The 15,738-nt window shown below is 41.4% G+C and overlaps 1 protein-coding gene across 3 annotated transcripts in view; it reads left to right on the top strand.

Annotated features, from left to right (window-relative positions):
• Nucleotides 1–651: 651 nt before the first annotated feature.
• LOC115108762 (low-density lipoprotein receptor-related protein 2-like) overlaps nt 652–15,738 on the top strand; it is a 57,570-nt gene continuing 42,483 nt past the window's right edge. For all 3 annotated transcript variants that reach the window (XM_029633386.2, XM_029633379.2, XM_065012554.1), the window contains exons 1-9: nt 652–777; nt 9,152–9,268; nt 11,025–11,135; nt 11,268–11,381; nt 11,576–11,692; nt 12,297–12,440; nt 12,631–12,750; nt 12,874–13,002; nt 13,540–13,709. In XM_029633386.2, the coding sequence (XP_029489246.1) occupies nt 669–777; nt 9,152–9,268; nt 11,025–11,135; nt 11,268–11,381; nt 11,576–11,692; nt 12,297–12,440; nt 12,631–12,750; nt 12,874–13,002; nt 13,540–13,709 (1,131 nt within the window). In that variant the 5' untranslated portion in view covers nt 652–668. The remainder of the gene's footprint in view (nt 778–9,151; nt 9,269–11,024; nt 11,136–11,267; nt 11,382–11,575; nt 11,693–12,296; nt 12,441–12,630; nt 12,751–12,873; nt 13,003–13,539; nt 13,710–15,738) is intronic.

Raw genomic sequence — 15,738 nt, 5'->3', positions numbered from 1 at the left:
AGCTGAATAACTTTGAGTCCCCTTCGGTTAGAACAAAGAATAACACATGCGGTCTCCTAGCAAATGTGGCAACAATGTAGCCTATAATTGATTAATCTATTTTACACTTATGACAAAAAAAAAGTAAAACATTTTTGACATCACTCACTGGAAGCCTAGTAAAAGAGGAGCAACATGTTTGTTTGCTTGCTGAGTTAATTAATAAACTACGAAATCAAAGTAAAAAGTAAATAAACAGTAAATAAATACATATTTAGGCCCTAGGTCTTAATACTTCAATTAAAAAAAAAAAACAGATTTCCGCTAGGAATTTGTGAATAGGCTATTTTTAGGCTAATCTATGTTAATTTGATTTACTTCGAGAGTAATTGGTTAGACAATGAAACAACACAATGCTGCTTTACTATTTTACTAATGTTGACAAGACCTATCAGCTGTCTGATGGACAACTCAATGTGAAATTACGCGCAGATGAGACAGTCCGGTCAGAGAAATGATGCAGATTCCAGGGCGCGCGGTTTGATAAGGGATTTATCTGGAGGGCAGGGGTTGAGGGAGTGACGGTATCTGGCTTTGTACACGCCCCTTTTTGTCAACTAGCGGGACAAGAAAGAGAGAGGCAAGCAGCAGCATCACAGTCCCTAGAGCACCTCCATCTGCCCGGCTTCATGAGGAGCTGGACAGAACAGCCGGGACCCATCATCAGAATGTGGAGAGCAGTGCTTGCAAAACTTCTTATTCTATTAATTTTGTGTACTTTCCGATGTCATTCACAAGGTAAGAGTCTCCTAAACTCATTTAAACACAGCCTTTATTGTGAACCTGCTATGATGTGTTTCTGTATATTTGCCTTCGAAAAGGAAATGTCAACCACTTGTTGCCTAGACAATAACATCTATGCGGTAGTGTGGCTGATTTGTAGTTAAAGGGGACTGTTTTTTGAGGACATGATTTAATTAAAAATGTTGATAGGCAAACAATAATCTTGTTGACAGCCATATTAGATTGTTTGCCTATCTGTCAGAACAACAAGCCATGTAAGTTAGCCATGTGTGTGCAATTGGAATTGTTGGGCACTTTGTAGGCCTATAATAAAAAGTGATGTGCAATTTCTTTAAAAACAAAATCAAATTGTGACAAATCTACAAACTCTTTGGTCAGTTTTTTTCCCAGCCCTACAAATATTTTTTTGGGGAAGCCAATAAATACAGAATTTATTAATATAGTTTACAATATTTTAATTATTTAACAAAACTATTTTACTCTAAAGCATTATTAAAGCTTGTATTGCGCAAAAAGCCTCCCTCAGACAGATTTGAAGTTCTTGGATAACTTTTGCCTGAGCTTTGCCGTTGCTAGGTAACAGACGCGGACATGTGATTTGCTGACAATCTGTGTGGACTATAGCTACTGGTACACATACTAAGAAGAACTCAACAGCTTGCCTAGTGCGCAACCCATAAAAATGATAACTAATGACATAGCTGTAATTTAAGAGCCCATTTTCTTTCAAATGTTGTAGAAACGAGTAATATACCCGGCTTGATATATCTGAAATACTCTTGTGTTTTTCTTGTAGGCCTAGTTATACCCTAGGCCTACCCTGCTGAAATTGTAATCTACTTTCTTTTTGCTCAACCCTGAGTATGTAAGCTCCTTAGTGTGAATCAAGCAACTAATTACGCTGCAGCTGCTGCTGCATGAAAGCGACCATTTCTACCTAACGAACAACGGGAAAAAGAGGGCATGTAAATAACAAGGGGAATGTTCTTGCAACCTCACACGTAGACATCCCAGGCTAAATAGACTATGTTTGTTCTTCATTTTTACCAGCTGTTGAGTTAGGCCTATATAGTCTACATTCCAAGGCAATACAAAATAAGAAAGTAACACAAAATACATGAAAAAAGCCACTAATAATTTAATCAAATGTAGCAATTTAAATGATCCAGTGGCATTTTTTAGTACACAATATGTGCAAAGCTGAGGATCTGAACGGTCTTGGTCAGAATTAATTATAATATTGAATCAAATCAGGGCTTTGTCAGCATTGTCAAGTTAATAATTAGCAGGTGTGTCCCTTACAAATGATGATGTACCAACGATTTGTGTCCTCATAGGTTTAAAAAATCATTCAAGTTTACAGGTAATCAAAGTCATCTATTTCAATCGTCCATTTCCATGACAAGCAACAGAGCATCATGCACTTCCTGCATCTTTTGCAGTTTGCATCATGGCACCTGTTGAGCTCCTTAGAAATGTGAGGCAGGAATGGTTGATTGATTCCATATTCATTCAGCATGTTTGAGAGGAAATTACTAAAAGGGCTTTGGTGCAGGAGGACAGGTTACTTTCGCTAATCCATTGAGCCTAATTTATGTTGGGTCAGCTTGATGATCTTTTAATGTGTGACAGACAATCTTTTGTTGCTCATTATCAAGAGGCTTTGAAAGTGTTGTAAAATGTGTGTGTCAGCATAATGGATAATGTGACACACTTGTAGGGCGATTTAATGTTACAGTAATGGGTAACAAAGGAACTGGACTTAGTGGTTGAATAACCTCCGTCATGGCTAGTTGACCATCTTTTGCTAGCATGCAGATTGTGCAGTTGAAAACATGTTTTTGCTGGTTAATTGTATGAATATTGGGTGTCTTTCAGTCTCTTTCAAACCTCAATCATTTGCCACAAACAGCCTTGGTCATTTCAGGGTCTTATGAGAAACATGCGTGATTGATTTAGAAAAAAGTGGATACAAAGTAAACCAGGATCAACAAGATGTTCTGTGTCAGTGGTACACACGTTGTATAGTACAATGGGAGTTGGGCTTGTCTTATTAGCATTTCCTACTATCTCAAATAGGTGTTTTCAGTTTGTTTCTCTCAATAATTGAGTTTAACCTATTTTTAGTTTATTTGTGCTTACAGCATGTCACAACAAAAAACACTTGTGGGTTGATGTTGAAATTTCACATGGGGCAAAAAAAAACCTGGCCAGCATGTGCATACTAAACCTCACACATGCTGTGCCCTTTTCCGGTTTAGGCCTAAATCCTTGGACAACGGTAACGCTCTATTAGGGAACAGAAGTTGGGAACAGAAGTTAGCACAGTTGGCTTAAATGAAGGACTAATCCTTTCTCATTATACAGCGCTCTCAACCCAGGTCCCAGACTATTATGTCATGCATATGGTGCAATGTTTAGGCTAACCCAATGCTCATGTTGTGTTGAGTGACAGTCTGTCAGAGGCAGTGAACCCAAACATTTGACCTCCCGCAGTAATGCAATGTAACGTCTCAATTTCTGCTGCTTCCTATATATTTCTAGTAAAATGTAGCTTAACACATAAAAAGAATATCGACGAAGTACAGCTTCATTCCTCACACACTATTTCTCGCCTCCTTTTGGACCTATGCCACTTGCCAAACTCCCTTGGGCTTTTCTCTGTTTTGTGTGAGGCAGTAAGAGCCAAAGTCAGTTGTTCAGCAGTTGACTGCATTCTATTGCATTGATTTCCATATGAAATGGAGCAGCAGCACTTCACTCTGACAGGACGGACGGATCCAGCGCTCCACGCTGCCAGCCGTTTTCTGGACGCACATTCAGAAAGTGCGAGGGGACGTACCAAAACAAGGCGGTAGTGATGAAAGAGGCTACACCTCTTTCAGGGGCCCGACATGATTGGAAAGAGATGTTTTGGGGAAGGGGTTTGTGGGGTGGGGTTTAGTTTGTTTTGTAGGAAGCTATACTGTATTCTGCATTCTGCTATCCATCTCCATAGTCCCTTTGGCGTGTTGACATTTCCAGTTATGAGGTTTCAGCCCTGCTGGCTCTTCCATTGTTCCATTGTGATTTCACAGTGGGGTCTGAGGCATTGGGAGGCATCGTTCTAATGAAAATTCCTCTGCTGCTCCTCTTTGTTTGGCAGTAGTAGGGCTATTTTTCACTGTGGATGGTGTGGGGTTCTCACCTGCTGTGGGTTTAAGATGGCTAATTAGAAAAGACATGGTCAGAGAGATTAACAAAAAGAAAACAACACCAAACTAAACAAAACAGTCAAAACAAAGACACTAACAAAAAAGTGCCAATCCTTAGACAACAGATTCCTAATAGTATATTTGCATCATATTGGCCACTTTTCTCTTAACTTTCTCTTAATAGCCTCTATTTTGACCATTGTTATTACATTTAGGCTTTTAAAAATCAATTTATCAATTTATTCCTGAAGGAAAGCTGTAGTTACTCCTATGACTTAAAAAAAAGACTGTGGCTGAATGTAAGAGCATCTCACATTCATTGAAAAGTCCACTTTAGTCTGCCAGTCACCTTTCCCAGAACTGATACTGTCAGGAAACACTGGCTTCATTTGAAGGACTCAGAAGATTGGTTTCCTTTTGGCGAAGGTTGTTGAAAGCTGTTAACCTAATGTATAGCATACAGGGATTATGATCGTCCCCATTGTTGCTCGGAAGTCTTAGGAGTGTCCTTCCTCTCTTAGGAGTGTCCTTTCTCTGAACTTGATGTCCAGTGATGCCTATTTATTATATTTTCACTCTTTAAATTTTTTGTTTGTTGTTGTTTTGTTGATTAGCTGGTGGACATTGACACGTGCAATCCTACTTCTGGGTCAAGCAACGAGTGATCATGGTTTTATGACATTTTTGACAAAATGAATCACTATTTTCAGTAGTATCCTTGTAGTTGTCAATACACCCATGGTTATCTTCTGATATCTACCGTATATTGAAAAATGTTACATATTCGGAGTACAATGATCGTAATGGCATGGTGCATGAGACTACTAACTGTCTGTTCAGGGGTACAGAGATAAACCCAAATGTCTTTCAGTGGTGTCACTGTGCCGCTCCGATACTGTATGCACCGTTTGTCTTACCTGCCATGTTACAGATGATGCTGAAACCTTCGGGATCATTGCCTCGCAACAAAGGCACCCTTTGAGCTAATGGGGGAGCAATTTTATCATTAGTAAACTGAGCAGGAAAAAGGCTTGCTTCCCAATTGGCTGCTGAAGGAGTTAAATATGAAGCCCATTTGGCTGGTGTAGTTTAAAAGACGTTTGGTGGTGTCGGCTAATTATTCTGAGACAAAACCTCATGATATGAGAAGCCTCACAAGGCTTTTAGTGCAGTAGCACAGCCATGACCCCACAACTCAAGTGGAAGTGATCCATCTTTGAAGTGCCCATTACATAAAAGAGATGATTAACTACTGACTCGCCTATAATAAACTGTCTGCTTACACAAAATGTGCCAACTGAATGGGCTGAGATTTTTCAAGTCAATTCATGACAAATCGTTATGACTGTTTGAAAAGGAAGGAGCATTTCCTTTGGCTTTTGGCATTTGGTTCAGTAGCGGTCGTATTGTAAGTGTTCTTTTTTCACCTGTCAGAGGTTGCCAGACTTGTTCTATAATAAGTAGGCAGAATCATAATATCAGTGTCCAACGATACCACTTTGGCCTTGAATAGCTTCTGGTGTCAATGTCCTACCAAAGGATTCATATCATCAGAACCTGTGCAACCGAGGCTTTGCCAGTTGATCTTTATTTTAAACGAGAAGAAGAAAAAGGCAAAGAGTTGGCAGGAGTTTCCTGAAAGATTTCAACTTATCAGCACAAGATCAAAAGACGACATCATACTGATGCTCGGTAGAATGAGTGCCTTATTTTTAGCATGATGGTGTGTTGGGATTGAATATTCTTATTCCGTCACAAAATTGTCCGGTAGGTATATTAATCACGTTGGTTCCTTTTTGTCTGCAATTGACCAGTGTCTTCATCTTTTGCAAGTCCTTATCATGTAACGTGCTCATATGCCTTTGGAATTTGAAGTAATTGGCTGATAGCTGTGGTGGGAGAGAAGCACTACATGAAAGGTTGCGGTAATAGAAACCCAGTGCACATGCTGATTGGTGATGGTACAGCTAGTTGGTGCAATGAAAATACCTGATTACAGGCATATTTGCTTTTAGGACAAGGACGAAATTGTGGTGTAGATATTGGGGGGGGGGACAAACAGTAGACGGGGGGACCGGGGGTCCTCCCCGTCATTTTATTTAGCATTTTAAAACGTATTTCCTCCAATCTACACAGTTTGACATGACTTATTATGCTTCTCTTGAGGGGTATGTTGAGGGGTATTTTGAAAGTACAGTGAAGGTGGAAGGATAAGTGGAAAGATAAGTCATCAAATAGGCAAATATTAAGAAGACACAAAATATGAAGACTGAGTTGAATTATTATGATGTAGATATAATAAGAGTGTGAACATACCATGGACAAAGCCTGACACTTGTGGTGTTGAATGTTGATCCTGACTCCCGAGTCTCCCGACCGTGATCTGTCAGCATCCACTCGTCATTCTAAAAGTTTTCTTCTAATGGCAGAAATGCAGATGACAACGTGGTACTGTGGTACTGTTTTGGTAGATTCATTTTAGCCTGCCAGGGGTGCCGGGTCAGCGCAAGCAACGTTTTGAACTCGATGGAGCAGCCCCCCAAAATATTCCAGCCAATGGGGAAACCAGAACGAGTGTACTTCACACACTTCACGCACTTCCTCTTAAATCTGAGCCAAACTGACAGCACTATGACCCAATGAGAATGGGGGGAACACTGACTGAAATGAGTGGGGGAGGGGCACTAATAGACAGTGCGGCTGAGCGGAGGTGACGCATTGCGTCCCAACAGGGCCGGACTAACGCATTTGGGGCACCGTGGCACCTACTTCCAGGCTTTTTTTCCATGGGGCAGAGTGAAAAATTAGCAGTTTTGTAATGATATTCTAAACATTTTGTCAAGAGGCTGAAAGAAAACATTTTAAACTAATTTCCTACCTACAATTCTAAACATTTTGCCATGGGACAGAAATAAAAATGTACTGTTTTATAGCTCATCTCATCCTATTCTTAAAATGTTGTCATGAGGATGAGATAACATTTTGTCATTTTAAAGCTAATGTCCTACTATCCTACACATTTTGACATGAGGCTGAGAGATCATTTTGCAGTTTAAATAAAATATTCTGCAATTCTACACATTTTGCCGTAACTTATGACGTGTTCATATACTATATGTGGGCCACCCAGACCTCCTGGGGGTGACCAACCAAAACATATTAAATTTTTTTTGTATGATTTTAAATAAATTATTGTGGGGGACGAATCGGGGCACCGATCCCCCCCCCCCCCCCCCCCCCCAATATACTGTTCTGTATATTGGGGGGGATATATTCCCCCATCACCTGTGGCAATTTCACCTATGTTGTAGAAGTTACAATCCATGTATTAATACGTTATGTTTTACATAATGATCAATGGATATCCCCATTGACACATTTATATTATGTGAAAATTGTTCATGAATCATTTTCAAAAAATCTTATTGTCCAAATTTGGAAATGTAATGTTTTTTCTTATTAAGTGTTTTGTGTGTCATTTGATTGGTGGGATGGCAGTGTTAGATTCAAAGATTAGAAATCAATGTCATTCCATTTGTATTACTGATTTGATTTCTCACAGTGTTGTTTGTTTCTATTTCCATGTCTTCAGTTTGTTTTGCAACTGAGGTGGAAAACCTTTCTCTTCAGCACATATTTGACCAACCAGGGAGTGTGTTTAAAGGTAGTCGAAAAGACACTGTAGACCACCAACCACAGACATACACCACCAACCACCACCTTGCATCTCCTTTAGCAAAGAATTTGGGTTTAAGGGTTGCGGTACCACCTGGTACCACTATGTGTTCCAATTACATTTCTGACAAGGAACAGCATGTGCCTTAAATCATGTCAGAGAGAAACAATCAGAAATGCACATTCCAATTCAGATGGGTCTGACAGAACGCTCTGCCACTGAACTATGCTGCCTCAGTCGATATCTCCTGGAAAACGTCAGGGAAGGTAGAGTGGTGGTACCTTATCTCCTCAGATGCCACTCAGTGAGAACATCAAAAGGAGGCTTGGGATGAGTGTGCTGAGGGTTGTATAACTGTCTGGAGGATGGCTGGCACGCTCATCTCCAGGTCATCTCAATGCTGTTACCAGCATGCTTCATCAATAAGAGACATTCCAAAACACACTTAACACTGTTTAGATGTTTTATTCATAGGAAGTAGTAGAGAGGGAAAATAAGAGCGGCAAATGTTTTCACATTTCTGACCTTATTAAAAAATACACATGATCATGATCAACTGATTAAGAGAATGGAGAATTATGCACCTGGGGACTGAAGGTATTACAAAAAAGTTTGGTCCAAAATATGGAATGAAGAGAACTTTAGTAGTAATAATGTTTTTTTTGTGTAAGAATCATCTGGCATTATCTTACTTAGACCTATTTGGACAGTGACACAATTTGCATAATTTTGGCTCGGTTCGCCACCACAATAGATTTGAAAGGAAAACAATTAAGATGTGCTTTAAGTGTAGACTTTCATCTTTAATTTAAGGGTTTTGTCAAAATTATTGTATGAACTGTGTAGGAATTCCATAGCCCTCTAATTTTAGGGTCTCAAAAGTAATTGGACAAACTAACAATCATAAATTAAATTGGGAGTTTTATTACTTGGTTGCAAATCCTTTGCAGTCAATGACTGCCTGAAGTCTGGAACCCATAGTCATCACCAGATGCTGGGTTTCTTCCCTGGTGATGCTCTGCCAGGCCTTTACTGCAGCTGTCTTCAGTTCCTGCTTGTTCTTTGGACATTTTGCCTTCAGTTTTGCCTTCAGCAATTGAAATGCATGCTCAATTGGATTCAGGTCAGGTGATTGACTTTGCCATTGCAGAACATTCTCTTCTTTGCCTTAAAAAAAGTATTGGGTTGCTTTCGCAGTATGCTTCGGGTCATTGTCCATCTGCACTGTGAAGCGAGTTTTGAAGCACTTGGCTAAATGTGAGCAGATAATATAGCCCTAAAAACTTCAGAATTCATCCTGCTGTTCTTGTTAGCAGTCACATCATCAATAAAAACATGGGAACCAGTCCCATTGGCAGCCATACATGCAATATTTCAATACATTTTCACCAATGTGAAAGATGTCACAAATTGTAAACACAGGACTCTATGACAAAGGCAATTACGATGTAGAGAACTGTTGCACTTGTGGTTAAGTTGCTCCTCAATCTCTCTGCAGCTAGTAGGAGATGCTCCAGTGAGCAGTTCAGCTGCACCAATGGGGCCTGCATCCCAGGGGAGTACAGGTGTGACCGGTTGACCGACTGCTCCGACGGGGCTGATGAGACAGACTGCCGTAAGTCCCCCAATGTGGCTTTACTTACCTTCTTGCCTCAGGCTCCTCTGGCATTATAATCAATTTGTAAAATTAATTGGCTCGCTGACTGACAGAATGGCCACAATATGCTTCTTGTTGTCAGAGGTTGATTGCAGATTCCTTGGTGGATTAGTCAAGCTGAAGTCAGCTGCTATTTCATTATTGTGCCGACATGTTAGACTCACACTTTGGTAATTTCCCAATGTCAGAAACAATGCCAAGGTTGTTTGTGGTGCTAATAGAAAACTTACAGTAACTGTTTTTATCCTCCCATTAGCTTTTAGCATTTTTTCTTGTTTGCGGCTGTACATAATTCCGTACACAGCTTTATATTTCAGAGGTAAATTGCCACCATAACTTCATGGGGGAGCAGCCAAGGGTATATTTCACATGTAACCAGGTGGTTCAATAGGGGTGGGCCCTTCTACTGTTAATGAGATTAAAACAGGGTTAGAGCTGCTAAAATAATGATCTGCTAGCAGCGGACTGTTACATTTGGCTAATTGCAAGGGTGTAAAACTTCTTAAACGATCGGTGTCCCGCTAGCGGGACAGTTTCCGGTGAAACTGGAGGTTGCGTAATTCAAATAAATTCTAATAGTTATTATGGATTTGAAACATTTAGGTATAAGTCTTATATCGTCTGAAAGCTTAAATTCTTGTTAATCTAACTGCACTGTCTGATTTACAGTAGCTATTACAGCGAAAGCATGCCATGTGATTGTTTGAGGACGGCCCCGCACATCAAAATATTTTTCCACTGGCACAGGTTTCATACATTCACATATAAAGATGAAATATTCACTTAATGTTTGAAAATCTTCCTCTGATTTGTCATCCAAAGAGTCCCAGCTATAACATGTAGTGTCGTTTTGTTAGATAAAATCCTTTTCTATATCCCAAACAGTCTGTTTAGTTGGCGCCATCGATTTGAGTAATCCACTCGTTCAATTTGCAGAAAAAGGAATCAGAAAATCTACCCCTAAACTTTGTTTCAACAAGTCAAAATACATTTCTATTTATTCCTCAGACACCCTAAAATGTAATCAAACTATAATATTTCTTTCAGTAAGAAGTATGTTCAATAGGAAACCGATTTTAGCAGGTGCACAACTTCGTCATGGCGCACAAAAACGCAGATTTCCAAGACTGTGTCCTCTTATAAAAACGGTTATTTCTTATTCGTTTTTGAAGTTACAAGCCTGAAACCTTGAACATAAGACTGCTGACACCCTGTGGAAGCCATAGGAATTGCATCAAGGGAGCTATTTTATAATAGGATTTTCTCTTACCATATCTATTGTGTTATATTCTCCTCCATTATTTTAACATTTCTACAAACCTCAAAGTGTTTTCTTTCCAATGGTACCGATTATATGCATATCCTGGCCTCAGGGCCTGAGCTACAGGCAGTTTACTTTGGGCACGTCGTTCAGGCGGAAATTGAGAAAAAAGGGGCCTAGCCCTAAGAAGTTCATTAATGCTTGAGTACATGAGAACTTTATATAGGAATGTTTAAGACGACTGACATTTAAAACATTTGACGTTTGACATTTGAGACATGTTTAAGACATTTGACGTTTGACAGGGGAAAGGGTTATACACCTCTTTGAACAAATTATTTGTTTTGGGAATTGATGCTGATTCCTTATATTCCTTAAACATTCCACAGATGGTTTTGTTCTATGTCAGTCTAGTATGATTGGCCTGTTCTGGCATGTTCATTTCCTTCTTAGACTACCCTGAGTGTACAGAACTGAGGTGTGCCAACGGTGCCTGTTATAACCAGACTCAGCGCTGTGACCAGGTCGTGGACTGCCGTGACGCGTCAGACGAGTCCAACTGCAGTAAGTGTCTACTTCTGGCCGTGACACATGATCACGCATTCAGCCAGACCCTCTACCTGAGCAGCAGGGTTGAGATGAAGAACTTATAAATACAGTCAGTTGCTGAAGGGGTTTTGTGTCTGCTTTCTACAGCACAGCACTGCAGCAGTGGCCTGTTCCAATGTGGCAACGGAGAGTGTGTCCCTCAACGCTACGTCTGTGACCACGACGACGACTGTGGAGACAGGAGTGACGAACAGAACTGCAGTGCGTACCTCTACCCTCCTTGCACCATTGCTGCTATCTGAAAACCTTGAGTCTGCAGCTCTTATCTTAACTCCCCAGATAGATTCTCCCCCTAACCTGGACTTAATCTGACCTTTTCTATGTGCTCTCTCTCTCTCTCTCTCTCTCTCTCTCTCTCTCTCTCTCGCTCTCTCTCTCGCCCTCGCTCCATGTAGCCTATCCCGCTTGCAGAGGGAGCTACTTCACGTGCCCCAGTGGTCGCTGTATTCACCAAGTCTGGCTTTGTGATGGAGAAGACGACTGTGAAGACAATGCAGATGAGAAAGGCTGTGGTATGGATGCTACAGAGTTCCACCTCCCCTTCCTGATGCTAGTCCCTTTGGTCAAATCTCTCTTGACACATTTCTAATATTGGACACAGAGCCATGAAAAGGAAACAGTACGCAGGTTCAGTGGAAGCACACTTTAATGAGTGAGAAACGCTGTTGTGTATGAACCTGATTCACCTCTGGTCTCCATGGTTGGTATTGGCTAGGCGCTATGCTTGTGCACCTTGAAGTGTGGTATTCAAATGCCTCTTTGTGGCACAAGATGGCTCAGCCCTCCAAAGAGCTTTAGAATTCCTCCACACTGCTCTGAAGTGTGTTTTTAGAGGATGGGCTGCAGAACCTCCCCCAGTGATTTAAACTGACAGTGTTTTCCCAGACAATGAAGTTTGAGTTGATTTGATTTGATTTGAGTCACAGTGCCCTTGAGTTCAGCCCGTGAATTCCTATGAAGATAAGTCTGCTGTCTTCAATGCATACCTCACACACTGTTGCTGTTTTCGCAAAGCACGAATGTGGCATGTGTACAACTCTGGTTCCCTCCTGTTTTTGCTCTCTATTGTCTCTGGTGTGGTCAAAGGCAGTGAAGATGACTTTGTATTCTCTGTAGATGCCATACCACGTGAGTGCTATCCTGGAGAATGGCCCTGTCCGTCCTCAGGCCTGTGTATCCCCATGGACCAACTGTGTGATGGGAAAGCCCAATGTCCAGATGGAGAGGATGAGACCAGCACCACTGCTGGACTCAATTGCAGTCAGTAACAATACAACCAGTTTAACATGCACGCACACACACACACACACACACACACACACACACACACACACACACACACACACACACACACACACACACACACACACACACACACACACACACACACACTAACCTTTATTTTGAAAAGTGCCATTGGGAGTAATGTGTGTCTGTCTGTGGTTGTCAGGTATCTGGAGGTGTGCCTCACTGAGCTGTGAGCATCGCTGTCATGCGTCCCCCGAGGGAGGAACCTGCTCATGTCCTTCTGGATACATTGTCAACAATAACAACATCCGCTCTTGTATCGGTGAATACTGATCCATTCACTCATTGACATTGAAAGAACTGGAAACTCAGGCTACCGGAGGTAGAATATGGGATGTGTGCTTTTGACTCATTCAATTTTTTATAATTTTGTTCTTGGGTGAAGACTTTGATGACTGTACGATGTGGGGCGTCTGCGATCAGCTCTGTGAAGACAGGATGGGAACCCATCGCTGCAGCTGTCGAGAGGGCTATTTCCTAGAGCAGCACCGATACTGCAGCGCTAACGTCTCAAGTGAGTGGCCGTGGTTGAGCTTCAATATACTTCAACATATCAAGCCCATTCCTCCAGGCCCAAAGCCTTCAGCCCCTCAGCCCAGCCTCCTATCTGCCAGCCCCTGCCAGCCTGCTCTGCTTTCTGGTGCATTGTTGCGCACCGAGTGTTGTTTTAGCCAGTCGTTTGCTTCTGTGGACCAGTGAATGACTATTGACCAAGAGACAGACCCCTCTGCCTTTGATCATGAGGCTAGCAGCAAGGAGATATTCTCTCTGTTAGTGGTACAGATCAAATTATCTTGGCCATATGGGTTCCTAAAAATGACATCAAATGGATTAAATGAAAATAAAAAAGGTTCTAACATAGATTTAGATTTGAATCAGGTATCGAAGCTGACTGACTAAAATGTATAGTTTTTTATTCACTATCTCTTCCACTCCTGTGTAAAATCATGACTCATTATTTAGGTAAAGTCTCAAAATAAATGCTTCTAACCAGAGTTGAGGAAATGTCTAATATTGTTGTCTTACTGATTGCCTTGTCTACTGTCGGTAGCTGGAGTACCCTCGCTGATCTTCTCCAATGGCCGAGACCTGCTGATTGGTGACATCCATGGGCACAGCTCTCGCACCCTGGTCCATTCCCGGAACAGAGGCGTCGTTGTCGGGGTGGACTTCCACTTCCAACTCAAAAGAGTCTTTTGGACAGATACTATTCAGAACAAGGTAATACTGGTCTTTGAATACTCCAATACTTCATCCAATCCCCATCATGAATGGTTTCCTCTGGCCCTGTTAAAGGAATTAGTGCATCGCTATAATTACCTGTACAGTAGACCATAGTTACAGTCCACAAGATAGAAATACATTGTTTGAGGAAATCCTTGAGTTGTACAGGAACCCCCCCCCTCAAAGGAGAGGGAATAGTTTGACAGATCTCTTAAGATACCACCACTGTTAATACTGTACCATCAGGCAGACCTAATGGCTCCAAAATGACTGGGTCATAATGAAGGGGAAGTAGAAAAATATCTAATCAGGAAAGCTGATACAGTCTGATATACTTGTACAATGTTTACATAGCTCTGTGTACTTTCTTCAAACTTTTTTATTTTCAAAGTGATCGTATAGTATTTGTTTTCACCATGTCCACCATGTTATATGCATTCTTTGGCCAGCTCAAAGGGCTTTGTTCAGTCTCTTGGCTTCTGTATGGTTTGAACCCCAGCCATGAGGCTGAAAAGCAGAAACGTACCAGGAGCGGGGTATCTGTGTAGATCAGCTACCTCCATGGCAGAATGACAGCTGATTTAAAGTGTGTGTGTGGGGTCGGGGGCGGGGCGACCACAAACAGGGCATGTGAACAAACTGGGGAGGTCAAACTAGTAGGCTACTTCCACATCTTCAGTTTCTCTTTAAACAGGTCAGCTGAAAATCCTGCTTTTTAGATGTCTGGATCTCATTTCAAATGAGCCAGAGCTGAAAAGAGCACTATCCTTTCCTAGGTGCCAAGGCATCAAGCCTGAGAAACTGGTGCCATCTTTGAATCGGTAGGGTAGAGGTTTCAGAATAATACCTGACCAGCACCACTCACCATTAGGCTACCTGCCACCCCCAAATCAAATCAATCAAATCAAGAATTTAATAAGAATTTGTTCTTAACTGACTTGCCTAGTTAAATAAAGGTTAAATAAAAAATGTGCAGATGTTATTGCAGGTGTAGCAAAATGCTTGTGCTTCTAGCTCCAACAGTGCAGTAATATATTTTTATTTTATTTCACCTTTATTTAACCAGGTAGGCCAGTTGAGAACAACTGGCCAAGATAAAGCAAACCAGAGCGACACAAACAACACAGAGTTACACATGGGATAAACAAACGTACAGTCAATAACACAATAGAAAAAATCTATATACAGTGCGTGCAAATGTAATAAGATTAGGGAGGTAAAGGCAATAAATAGGCCATAGGTGCGAAATAATTTCAATTTAGCAAAAACACTGGAGTGATAGATGTGCAGAAGATGAATGTGCAAGTAGAGATACTGGGGTGCAATGGAGCAAAACAAAAAATAACAATATGGGGATGAGGTAGTTGGGTGGGCTATTTACAGATGGACTATGTACAGGTGCAATGATCTATATGTAAGCTGCTCAGACAGCTAATGCTTAAAGCTAGTGAGGGAGATATGAGTCTCCAGCTTCAGTGATTTTTGCAATTCGTTCCAGTCATTGGCAGCAGAGAACTGGAAGGAAAGGCGGCCAAAGCAGGAGTTGGCTTTGGGGGTGACCAGTGAAATATACCTGCTGGAGCACGTGCTACGGGTGGGTGCTGCTATGGTGATCAGTGAGCTGAGATAAGGCGGGGCTTTACCTAGCAAAGACTTATAGATGACCTGGAGCCAGTGGGTTTGGCGACGGATATGAAGCGATGGCTAGCCAACGAGAGCATACCAGGTCGCAGTGGTGGGTAGTATATGGTGCTTTGGTGACAAAACGGATGGCACTGTAATAGACTGCATCCAATTTGCTGAGTCGAGTGTTGGAAGCTATTTTGTAAATGACATCTCCGAAGTCAAGGATCTGTAGGATAGTCAGTTTTACAAGGGTATGTACAAGGGTATGTAAAGCATGGCAGCATGAGTGATGGATGCTTTGTTGTGAAATGGAAGACAATTCCATATTTAACTTTGGATTGGAGATGCTTAATGTGAGTCTGGAAGGAGAGTTTACAGTCTAACCAGACACCTAGGTATT

Source organism: Oncorhynchus nerka, linkage group LG3 (genome assembly GCF_034236695.1).
Source record: "Oncorhynchus nerka isolate Pitt River linkage group LG3, Oner_Uvic_2.0, whole genome shotgun sequence".
In the NCBI taxonomy this organism is placed as follows: Eukaryota; Metazoa; Chordata; class Actinopteri; order Salmoniformes; family Salmonidae; genus Oncorhynchus; species Oncorhynchus nerka.
The sequence above is the reverse complement of the archived record's forward strand: the minus strand, read 5'-3'. Positions and strand labels throughout refer to the sequence as shown.